The sequence below is a fragment of the Doryrhamphus excisus genome, linkage group LG18 (genome assembly GCF_037039965.1).
Source record: "Doryrhamphus excisus strain RoL-2023G ecotype Guam linkage group LG18, RoL_Dexc_Guam_v1.1, whole genome shotgun sequence".
Taxonomy (NCBI): Eukaryota; Metazoa; Chordata; class Actinopteri; order Syngnathiformes; family Syngnathidae; genus Doryrhamphus; species Doryrhamphus excisus.
Genome location: NC_136374.1, coordinates 13,231,308 through 13,244,134, shown reverse-complemented (window position 1 = coordinate 13,244,134; position 12,827 = coordinate 13,231,308). Strand labels below are relative to the sequence as shown.

At 41.0% G+C, this 12,827-nt stretch overlaps 1 protein-coding gene across 5 annotated transcripts in view; it reads right to left on the bottom strand.

Moving 5' to 3' along the window:
• The window catches only part of rap1gapb (RAP1 GTPase activating protein b), an 87,087-nt gene that overhangs the window by 52,312 nt on the left and 21,948 nt on the right, over nt 1-12,827 (bottom strand). Inside the window, exons 1-2 of one of the 5 annotated variants that reach the window (XM_058055941.2) lie at nt 9,247-9,301; nt 5,309-5,347 (exon numbers count right to left, since the gene is read on the bottom strand). The exons of 2 other annotated variants lie outside the window; for them this stretch is intronic. In XM_058055941.2, coding sequence (XP_057911924.2) covers nt 5,309-5,347; nt 9,247-9,281 — 74 coding nt within the window. In that variant the 5' untranslated portion in view covers nt 9,282-9,301. Of the gene's footprint in view, nt 1-1,093; nt 1,202-5,308; nt 5,348-9,246; nt 9,302-12,827 lie in introns of those variants that run through there. 2 more of the 5 variants (XM_058055944.2, XM_058055949.2) reach the window with 2 other exon arrangements.

The window sequence follows — 12,827 nt, the reverse complement described above, 5'->3', positions numbered from 1 at the left end:
AACTACATTTGAAACACTTCTATGCTAGGACTACGTTAAAAAGCCATAGCATTTCAGTATGTGGAATCAAACTATGGAATGGATTGAGTAAGGAAATCAAACAATGCACAACGATGAGGCAATTCAAGAAACAATACAAGCAGTTGATGTTTGCTAAATACAAGGATGAAGAGTCTTGAACCAGTCATGATGTGCTATATATATCACTATATTGACACTTACTATGGTACCCATTATGTCATTGGATGCTCATATTACCTTGTACTTCAGTACGAGGTACATTATTTAAAAAAATACCTTAAACTATATTAGGAAAGCAGGAAGTGAACAAATGTAACAGTTACTGATTGTAAAAGTACCAGATGGAGGGGTAGGATTTAATAAGCCTTGCTTCTTCCTACTCCTTTTGGACATGTGGAACTGTGAACTGATTATGAGATGCATTCAATTGTAATCTGATGCATGTTCAAATGAAATTAAACCATTACCAAAAGAATAGAGAACAAGCTGAATAGGTGTAAGATATGCTAACACAATGGTTATTCAGCTACACAAAAAATAAACAAAAGGTGTCCAGTGTTTATGTAACAAACAGTTTTTTCATTTATAAGTCGCTCTGGAGTATAAGTCGCAGGAACAGCCAACCTATGAAAAAATGTGTGACTTAGAGTCCGGAGGTGATGTCTAATAACCAGTCTCTGGAAGGAAGATTTTTCATGTTTTTGCGGCCGTTTGAAAAGTATAGCAAACGAGGGTGTTGATTTCTCCAAGTCACTTGTGCTAAATAGATGACCTTTTTGAGGGATGTTTAGCTGCAAGCCACATCTCGTCACTCCCAAGGAAAAAAAAAAAAAAAAAGCTTTTCAGGTCTGCTTAGTGGTGTGCAACTAATCTAATTAAGCTGTCTTAATGTACAGTGAAAGTGGAGTCATTTACCACAGAGGCCATCCGACATACTTCCTGTCTGGATGAGCCAAATCGGACAGACATGGAAAGTTGAACTGCACACAACACGGAGCTAAGCCATCCTCAGTTTGGATCGTTTGTATCTGAGAGCAAGATGATATAAAAGCAAAATCCAAGCATCCCTTACCTGCACGCCGCTCCGCATCATTTCCGCCCTACAGTCGGCTTGTTGTGTGCGACTCGTAATGGTCCCAACACCTGCTGCTGGAGATGAAGCTTTCTCTCCTCTCATATGATGCTGAGAGCATCCCTCCCCTCTCTCTTACCTCACATCCCTCCCTCCTGCACGGTCCGCCTCCCACAGCAACCCACTGCTCTGCACTGCATGCATTCTCATGGTTATTTTTGAGAAGTACAAGCACCCTTCACTCCCCTGCTTGTCAATCCTAAGAAGTCTATATCACCCCTAAAAGTATATAAACCCTCTTCTAAATGCTTCTATTACTGATATTAGTTGCAGCAATCTGTCAAATGTAAGTTTGCTCGCCCTTTGACTTACAATGTAGCACATGGTTTTTTAGCGCTATTACATTTTTGTGTTATATTTGGGGAGGCAACACAAGATATTATTATTACTCATCCGGTAGAGCTCAATATGCTACTTTGCAGCCCACACATGAGTCACCGTTATACCAAGTTCAGTCAGAATCCTGCTGATGGAGACAAGAACCAGCAACACAATTGAGTTCTTATTGTTCGTTTGTTGTTGACTTTGTTTTCGAACATGTGGGCGACGGACAGGAAGTGATGTTGGAGTGTCGCAGCAGTTGCGGCAGGAGCCCACGTTGGGAATTATTGTGGCTGTTGTGAGATTATTAAAATCTGTAATAAAAGCCTGTTCCAGCGACCATTTGTGATGCTTGTCTTATAACATTACTGACACCTTGTGACCAGGGTACAATACTTCATTTAAGAATAAAGTTATTATATTTGTATATATATTTTCTACCGCTTATCCTCATGAGGGGTGCTGGAGCCTATCCCAGCTGTCTTCGGGCGAGAGGCGGGGTACACCCTGGACTGGTGGCCAGCCAATCACAGGGCACATATAGACAAACAACCATTCACACTCACATTCATACCTATGGACAATTTGGAGTCTCCAATTAACCTAGCATGTTTTTGGAATGTGGGAGGAAACCGGAGTACCCGGAGAAAACCCACGCATGCACGGGAAGAACATGCAAATATATATAGTATATATATGTGTGTGTGTAAATATATATATTTGCCTAAATTTTTATGCTCGAAAATGCTTTGTTTCGGCCCCAAAAAATTGCTAAAATATACTATAATATATTTGTTTGACTATGGCTGTTTTCAACCACAAAACAGCAAAACTTAATATATTTTTTCAAAAAAACATAATAGAGTGAAGCCACAAAATTTGTAAAGTAGTGATGGATGACTATACTTCTATTTATATTGCCTTTAATCAATTTGATGTCATAATGATGTCCATAAATCCTTTGCCTCCAGCCAATGAGAAGTTGCAGTTAATCAGTTTGATGTCAACATAGTCAAAAAGTCATCCCATCTTGCAGTTCAAAACCATGAGCACTACTATTTACTTTATATTGCAGTGATCCCATCCATCCGTTTTCTATGCCGCTTATCCTGAAAAGGGTCACAGGTTTATGCTTGAGCCTATCCCAGCTGACTTTGAGCAAGAGGTGGGGTACACCACGGACTGGTCGCCAGACAATGTAGTAGGAAACCCACACATGAGAAGAACTTACAGAGAAGCCCAAGCCGAGAATCAAACCCACGTCTTTCCTATATCCTGACTGTGTGGTCAACATGCTAACCACTCATACACCATGCGGTCGCAATGTTTACCCTACTTTTATTTCTTGTTTAAGCCTGCGACACATAAATTAGTACCGCCAGACCACCTGGTCTGCCAGAGATGAAGAAGATGTAGCAGGAAGGAGCACCCAACCTTCACCATCGTACCCCATCACTATAAATAGATTACAGTCTAACCCCACTTGCATAATTCATCTTTATGTTCGCCATTGTTGTGCCTTTTCCACAAATGACTTTCTTCCGGGTTCTGATTGGTTAAAAAGGCTTTGCAGTTTATATGAGTGGTAGCGCCACATGCTGATGTTACCCCTAAATGTGGTTTTATGACGACACTGACTCTTTCATTTATTTTAAAACCCTCCAAAATGAACATTTATAATATTTTAACGAGCGCCGACAAACTAATTAAGGAGTAATTGACTCTGATAAGTCAACATGATCATTATTATTTACATCCATCAACAGTCATTTTTAATTGTCTTGTATCAACCTCATAATTCCCACCTCGAATGACAGAGGAATAGTTGTTGGAGCGCATCATTCCACAGCCGGAATGACAATTATGGAAGAAATGTCACGGCATTTAGCGCGGCCTATACGCTTCCTCATCGCAGGAGGCGAAGACAATGAGCACAAGCAGCCTCGATAGCAATCAGGCTAATGAGCATCTTAATTGACGACACCGCAAAACAATAGTCCTCTTGCCTCCCGTGGCGGCCTCATGAGTCGAGTCACTCGACAAACCAGTGAACGTGCCGATGACCTTTGAACTCTGCTACCTCGGCCATGTCGCGTCAGACACCATTGAAACCAATCAAACCAGTAAAGATGATCATAAAAGCGGGTCAATTGAAGTATAATTATAATAATACTACAGAGCTAATGAGTGACTGTTAGACCCTTGCAGTTTTTTGGTGGGAGCCTAAAGGTGGCTCCTCTCCATGGCCAGCTGGTATTAGTTCTCCTCCATCTGCTCTCGTGGCTGTGTTTAGTCACACACTAGCAACTCCATGCTGGGAGACTATCTTCCCAGCAGAACATCAAGTTCCTTTCTATCTCCTTCCTTCATATGCGAACGTCCACCAGGAGACAAAAACATGACAAACACACTTGCAAAATCTCAAAGGCTTTAAAGGTTCCCTCTTATGCAAAAGTGTCTTTTTATAATGTTATAACTGGCACATGTGTCCCTAGAGCAGGGGTGTCCAAAGCCTAGGGGCCATTTACGGCCCGTGGCTGGTTTTTTGTGGGTTTTTTTTTTTTGTCCTTGTTTGTTTCTTTAGTTTTTTTTTCCTGATTTCGGAGTCGCCACAGCGGATCTTTTGATCCGCATACTGATTTTTGCTTGAGCACTTTATATTCCGGATGCCCTTCCTGACGAATAACAATGATGCTTACTAGTGGAGATTCAAACCCAGGGCGTTTCCTCCAAAGTCCCGAATGCTACCTTTGCATATTCTAAAAGAACAAGACAACTTATAAAACAAAAAAAATTACAAAATATTACAAAATATAATACAAAACATTAGGAGAATTAAGTCACAATATTAACAAAACTACATAGCATTCATTCATCCATTTTTTACCGCTTAATGAATAAATTGAATAAATCCTCATAAATAAATTGAAAAATTGACAGTTAATATATTTATAGAATTTATATTTATGGTAATGGTAATGGTTTAATTTCATTTGAACATGCATCAGATTACAATTGAATGCATCACATAATCAGTTCACAGTTCCACATGTCCAAAAGGAGTAGGAAGAAGCAAAGCTTATTAAATCCTACCCCTCCATCTGGTACTTTTACAATCAGTAACTGTTACATTTGTTCACTTCCTGCTTTCTAATATAATTCAAATTTTTTATTTCATTTTTTTTAATTTTTATATATATATTTTTTTCTAATTTTTTGTCATGTACCGAAGTACGAGATGATAGGATCATACAATGACATAATGGGTACAATAGTAACTGTCAATATGGTAATGGTAATGGTTTAATTTCATTTGAACATGCATCAGATTACAATTGAATGCATCACATAATCAGTTCACAGTTCCACATGTCCAAAAGGAGTAGGAAGAAGCAAAGCTTATTAAATCCTACCCCTCCATCTGGTACTTTTACAATCAGTAACGGTTACATTTGTACCAAAGTTATACATATAAATATAAATTTGGCCATTTCAAATATAATAATTCTCAGTTTGAATTTTAAATGTATTCCTGGATGCATACCCACACGTCCCTTCATAAAACGACAGATGGTAGCTGTGATATTGCAAGTTCTTATGCTCCCAACATAAAATGTAGCCTTTTATGGTGAGAGTGACCACCACCGTTATTATACGTACAGTATATCTGCCATATTTTGGAATATGAGCTTAAAAATAAACCCTGACTTCTTGGGATAGTTAATATTATGCACTTGGAAGTGAGAGCTAATAAAAGCATGTCATGGTCAGGTAATACTCCACTCACATTGAAGGTGGAGCCTAAATAAAGTCTGGATGCTGTGGAGGACTCACCAGAAGGAGGGTCTGGTCTTGGACACGGTCTTGTCAGCTCTGTCAAGACAATTGGCCTTGGTTAGCATCATATGCTCTGCACACATCATGAATTAAAAGCAGCTCAGTTTCAACATAAAAAAATGACTTCACTGAGTTCCAACCAGTGACCCCTTTTTCCTAAATGTAAAAACAATGTAGACCACATTAGCCCCCCCCCCCAGAGAGCCAGATGAACGTGATCTGCATCGCCTTCCTCTACTGATCCTTGTTCTTTTTCTCTTCCACTTTCCTTATCAGCAACGATGCCTGCCAGCCTCTAACTAACAATCCACGCTGGGATTGACTCAAGGATGGGAAAAGGACGACTGCCAGTGCAGGCGTGGGAGTCTGGAAGCCAAGTGCAAAAAGTGAAGGTTTAGTTCATCTGGCATGGACTTGGCCTTCAGGATTGGTGTTTTTGTAGGCCAAAAATACTTTACTGGGTTACTGTACTTTCATTTCCAACAGAAATGCACTCAACCGCTCGGATAGACAAATACAGAAAACGTCAAGGTGATTCATGATAAAACTACACAACAGTAATTCACCGGTGAGCACACACAGCAACCTCTGCTCGAACCAAATAAACAATCCGTTTTGTGGCAGTCATGCATGGAACTCAAATGGACTCTTTATTGAGAATGCGTTGTCTGCTGAGCAAGCAAGCAGAGGTCAAACGTTAGCAGGAGCTGAAAAACACCGACAGTGAAATGTCAGATGGTGGGTGGAAGCACCCGGCAAATAACCCGGGCATAGCGTTTCTTCAATCAGGAGTCGCTATTTGAGGAACTATCACTATGGAATCACTACAGCACTATCCGATGGAGCCGTGTCCCCTAATAGATACGCTTAAAGAATCTTATTTTATTTTATTTTTTTTTTTATAAATAATATTTATAAATATTCATATAAAAATAAAAATAAAAATAAAAATAAAAATAAAAATAAAAATAAAAATAAAAATAAAAATAAAAATAAAAATAAAAATAAAAATAAAAATAAAAATAAAAATGCGGCACGGTGTTCGAGTGGTTAGCGCACAGACCTCACAGCTCGGAGACCAGGGTTCAATTCCACCCTCGGCCATCTCTGTGTGGAGTTTGCATGTTCTCCCCGTGCATGCGTGGGTTTTCTCCGGGTACTCCGGTTTCCTCCCACATTCCAAAAACATGCTAGGTTAATTGGCGACTCCAAATTGTCCATAGGTATGAATGTGAGTGTGAATGGTTGTTTGTCTATATGTGCCCTGTGATTGGCTGGCCACCAGTCCGGGGTGTACCCCGCCTCTCGCCCGAAGACAGCTGGGATAGGCTCCAGCACCCTCTGCGACCCTCGTGAGGAAAAAGTGGTAGAAAATAAATAAAAATAAAAATAAAAATAAAAATAAAAATAAAAATAAAAATAAAAATAAAAATAAAAAGTAAAAATAAAAATAAAAATAAAAATAAAAATATTTATTTATTTTATAAGATAAGGCGCATTATAAAAAGCACTTTGGTCCGCAGTTCTTCATGCAGGCACACTCAATTTCTTGCCAGGATTCTTGCAACAATGTGGCACCATTCAGTCGCTGCATCTTCCCATTGTTTCATGTGAAAAAAAACAAAAAAACAAACACTATACATATTTCTGCCTCTCTGGATACTCATCTTTGTATCTGTTCACCTTTTCCTGACTCCACCATCTGTCCATTTGTGTAGGCTCACTATATTCACCATGCTACACCTTTGCCGCTCTCGTGTCTGCTGTCAAGATCAGTTCCCACTGAGTAAAATACAATGATGTAAGGAAGTGAAAGCAAAGCACGGTCGCAGTGGGAAATCAAATGTGATTGTTTCCCTTGTTTTTTTTTTATCCCCGCTGCTGCTGACCTTTGAACACACCTCTAAGGTTGTGTTTAGTGATATTATGTGTGTGGTTGCTGGTGAAGGGTGTTGACAGTGGAAATATAAGACGGCCGATCAGCGGTGACACAGGTGACACACACCCTGTTTGGTCTACACATAAATAAAGGTAAAAGTAGAGCGGTGTACACTTACAAGAAAATATTCAGATCCAAGACTATCAATAAACAATTGGGAAGTTATTATTATTATTGTTGGAGTCTTGTATTTCGGTATCTCACAGCATAGCCCAGTATGCAAACAATAATAATAAAGATATTGTGAACATATTATTCATAACAAATTTTCCCAGGGTAACAGAGGATTTTAGGAGTCTAACAGTTGTATCCTCCGTGCTGGAGCCTATCACAGCTGTCTTCGGACGAGAGGCGGGGCACATCCTGGACTGGTCGCCAGCCAATCACAGGGCACATATAGACAAACAACCATTCACACTCACATTCATACCTATGGACAATTTGGAGTCGCTAATTAACCTAGCATGTTTTTGGAATGTGGGAGGAAACCGGAGTACCCAGAGAAAACCCACGCATGCACGGGGAGAACATGCAAACTTTACACAGAGATGGCCGAGGGTGGAACCGAACCCTGGTCTCCTAGCTGTGAGGTCTGCGCGCTAACCACTCGAACACCGTGCAGCCCTGCGACAATTTTAAGTCTTTTATTTTTTAGAATTAAAGTAACATCAGTGAAATCCAGGCTGCACAGCGGACAAGTGGTTAGCGCGCAGACCTCACAGCTAGGAGACCAGGGTTCAATCCCACCCTCGGCCATCTCTGTGTGGAGTTTGCATGTTCTCCCCGTGCATGCGATGGTAGACGTTTTAAAGCAAGTATCGGCTAATATCAATAGCATGCTTTTTCACTGATATTGGCCTATAGCACTCTCAGCTGTGGCTGTAGGCAACCTCCTGATGTAGTTTTATTAACTACAAATTATTATTATTAAATTATGTATAGTTCAATTCCACCTTCGGAATCTCTGTGTGGAGTTTGCATGTTTTTCCCGTGCATGTGTGGGTTTTCTCCGGGTACTCCGGTTTCCTCCCACATTCCAAAAACATGCTAGGTTAATTGGCGACTCCAAATTGTCCATAGGTATGAATGTGAGTGTGAATGGTTGTTTGTCTATATGTGCCCTGTGATTGGATGGCCACCAGTCCAGGGTGTACCCGCCTCTGGTCCGAAGACAGCTGGGATAGGCTCCAGCATGGAGGATAAGCGGTAGAAAATGAATGAATGAATCAGTGAAATCCATTATAAGACATAATCGGTTCAAGATGCTCATATGCGAATAAGCAGCCGTGGAGTGGATGGATGGATCTCAACAGCAATTCATTCATCATCATCAAGCTTCAAAGACGTGCACGGCGTACTGTGAAATATGATTAATCACATGCTAATTAAAATGAAACTATTTTTATATTTGTGCCACACAATAGTCCACAAAATGTGAAAGTTCACAGAGGAAATGCAATTAATAAACAAATCAGTGGGTAAAGATGCTGCGGCATATCAAGACGTTGAAAGGATTTGTCAGCCAGCTTCAGGCTTAAAGTCTCCTGACGTTGCTCACCGGTATGCCAAACAACAACGATTCCCACAACTACACAACCACTCACAAACTTCAACACTGAAGCCTATTTTCCTTCCAACCTGCACTCATTTCATATGCAGTCGAGCAGCGATGGAATCAAGAAGCCTTTATTAGTCCCTCGGTAGAGATATTTAATTTACAGGAGCCTCTTGTTCTACTTGAACTGTCAGCTCATACACTGGTGTGCATGCTTGGTCGGCCATTAATAGTGCTAACGAGCACCCTCAGCTGCCAATGAGGCATTAAATTGCTATCTAACAGGAAGCAGCAACAGGTCAATCGTCCTAGCGAAGCATTTCTCTAACCTTTGATCTGCAAAAAGCGCAATGCCAAAGAGTCAATGATGGCGACGCTCCTTCTTATTGCAACAGGTGCACAGATGCTAATGATACGTCCAAATGAATATGTCCGGCTTACCCTCCAAATGTGAAACTCATCCTCCTCTGAAACATCCTGCTGAGCAGCTAATGAGGCACCTTGGGTGGTGCTTTCTGTTTTTTGTGTAGCATAAAACAGAGAACAACACAATGACTCTTTGCCCCCTCCCTTGTTGTCACCCTCATTGGGCGTGTGTGTTTTTCTTCTATTTGACAAGAGTCCTCTGAGCTTTCTAATGGGAAGCACGGCACATTAGGACCACTTGAAAATGCACATTTTACACAGTTGGATGTGAAATATTATTCACGTTGTCATAATCATGATCCACCCAGCTGGACGATCGGATTGGCTGTCCGTCAACACCAAATGAATGTTGTTACCGGTGCCCAGCGTAGTTCAATAACCAATAAAATGCCTCATCCTCTTCAACACCACATTACCCATTCAGAATTTACAATAACGGGCGGCACAGCTAGGAGGACCAGGGTTTGATTCCACCCTCGGCCATCTCTGTGTGGAGGTTGTATGTTCTCCTCATGCATGCGTGGGTTTTCTCCGGGTACTCCGGTTTCCTCCCACATTCCAAAAACATGCTAGGTTAATTGGCGACTCCAAATTGTCCATAGGTATGAATGTGAGTGTGAATGGTTGTTTGTCTATATGTGCCCTGTGATTAATCGGCTGGTGACCAGTCCAGGGTGTACCCCGCCTCTCGCCCGAAGACAGCTGGGATAGGCTCCAGCACCCCCGCGACCCTCGTGAGGAAAAAGCGGTAGAAAATGAATGAATGAATGACTTTACAATAACCAATAACCTTGTCGGCTCTGATGACCTTCAACGTTGCTGGCATGACAAGAAGAACTCGGGTCATTTTTCCTTCAATGGAACAATGGAGATTCAGGTTGCGCAGGGGCGTCAAACGGCAAATGGTAAAATGGAGATGTTACAGTGGGCATCCCTTGTTTGTTGTTGAAAACAATAAACTAGGTTAAGTTAAGGAAGTACACTGAGTTACTACGGTTACTTTGGCTTACTTTGGGTAAATACCAATAATAAATACCAATGATGATACATATAATGATATCAAACTTCACAATCCAACAGTTAATGACTGAAGCCTTTTTTGCAACACCAATTGTCTATGGTCGCCATTAAACTTCTTCTAGAAGCGTCGTTACCTAACGCCAAATGATATAACATGTTTGGCCCCGAACAAGAGTTCCGGGTTGAATTTTAGCTGAATTACAGATGTAAAAGTAGCCTGTCTTGTTATTATTCATTCATTCATTTTCTACCGTTTATCCTCACAAGGGTTACGGGGGGTGCTGGAGCCTATCCCAGCTGTCTGTCGCCAGCCAATCACAAGGCACATATAGACAAACAACCATTCACACTCACATTCATACCTATGGACAATTTGGAGTCGCCAATTAACCTAGCATGTTTTTGGAATGTGGGAGGAAACCGGAGTACCTGGAGAAAACCACACAGATGGCTGAGGGTGGAATTGAACTTGGGTCTCCTAGCTATGAGGCCTGTGTGCTAACCACTCGTCCGCTGTGCAGCCCCGTTGTTATTATTATGATTCTTATTATTACTGTGAGTATTATTATTGTGCCTGGTGTGAAATCATTTCAACCTGCAATAAAAGGCTGTTGTTCTGGCAATCAAATGTAGTACTAGTCTCATTGAATAATTACTGACAGCCAGTGACTACAATCACAATTTTAATACAGTAATTGTTATACTTGACAATGCTTAATTTAGGCAAAAACATTTGCTTCATTATGAGTATTTTGACGTATATATTCAACTATGAAACAGCATTATATATGAATTAATATACTTTATGTTTGACAGTGTGAATCTGTCAATGTATATTCATAAGAATGCGGGGTTATGTGAATGTTTTGGGGCTTTTTATATAGATTTATTTGTTTTAGAAGTATCTTCTATCTATCTGCTGACGATGGAAGGTTCATCTTTCTTATAGTCAAACTTATCTCGTTTTCTTGTCTGATTTGCCTTCCGGTAATTTATGAGCACTCTTTCTCCCATGATGGGACTCTAAAGCCGTTATTTTCCACTCTGGTTCATTGATTCACCACCGTTCTGCTCTGCATCAGCCCAATGCTGGACGCCCTCGTGACTCTCCGGTCAACCTTTTGTTATTCTATTAAGTCCAACTGGACTCTGGCCAGACACGGGCCATAAATCACATCACAAGCTTAAAGGACGGGCCGCAGGAATGTGTCCCGCATTGGCCCAGCCGTCCCCGTTCCAAGGTCCTCCTGCTCCATTATGGATTGATATGGACATTGATTAGGTTTGATTTGTCTCTCACTTTACAGTCATCAGTCACTCGCTTGTGAAAATTAGCCTCGATGTTTACTCACTGAGGAGCTTTCCCACAAATCAACCAAGAACCTTATATCAACACCCCCTAAAGACTTCATTTCACTAACTCAGTCCAAGAGCACGTTTCCACTCAATCCCTTAAAACGTGACCTTGGCGAGATGAGATAATAATAAAGATAAAGGGGCGGTTAGGTGTAATTAGTCTCTGCCCGTTTGCCTCATTCAGGACACGGACCGGCAGGTTAAAGTGCTCGACAGCCTTGACTTGGAGGACCTGGCTGGCTGCGAATGGAGATGGGGAGGCAGGGTGTGCTAATGAGAGCCTGCACTGTGAAATGAGGTTCAGTAACCCCTGAAGCGCTTGTGGATAACCGCATTATACTATACACTAACTAGTCACATCCACGGTGAGAGACACCCAGTGAAACCGCCGCAGAGGAAAAATACTTCTAGCGCCAGTAGAACGCAATAACCGTTCAAAACCAATTGGGATTTTTGAGGCGACATCTGAAGAGGGAATGATTGACAGTCTCGGATAATGCATCCCTGTTGTGTTGGATATCCTTCAAAACAAACAGATATGTTGACTGAAAATCGCTGACATTACCATTGTGTTAGATATTCAAAATTAAAAGGGTTCTTGATCTGGACGCTGCAGTATTATACACTTATTTTCTTCGGTTTTTCTTCCTGGTTCTTCCTTATCACTGCCACATGCCGACATTCCGCCATTGTTGGTGTTGTCAGCGTCTCATTCTAACTGATGCGTTCAATGCAGCTAGCGTAGATTTTGCAATATAGATCTCGGATGGTCTATGAAAGTAAATATCAGGGTTTCTAATCTGCGTCAGGCCCAAAAAAAACTGGAATCAACTCCGGATGTTCTGATCAGGTTTTTAAGCTGATGATACAGATCCTGATAATACATGAGTGAAGTACTATGGGCTAATATTAATAGCATGCTTTTTCACTGATATTGGCCTATACCACACTCAGCTGTGGCTGTAGGCAACCTCCTGATGTAGTTTTATTAACTACAAATGATTATTATGAAATATCGGTTTCCTCCCACATTCCAAAAACATGCTAGGTTAATTGGCGACTCCAAATTGTCCATAGGTATGAATGTGAGTGTGAATGGTTGTTTGTCTATATGTGCCCTGTGATTGGCTGGCGACCCTCGTGAGGAAAAAGCGATAGAAAATGAATGAATGAATTAAATTATCAACTCACAAATTATGGCATTAACACATAAAAGTACA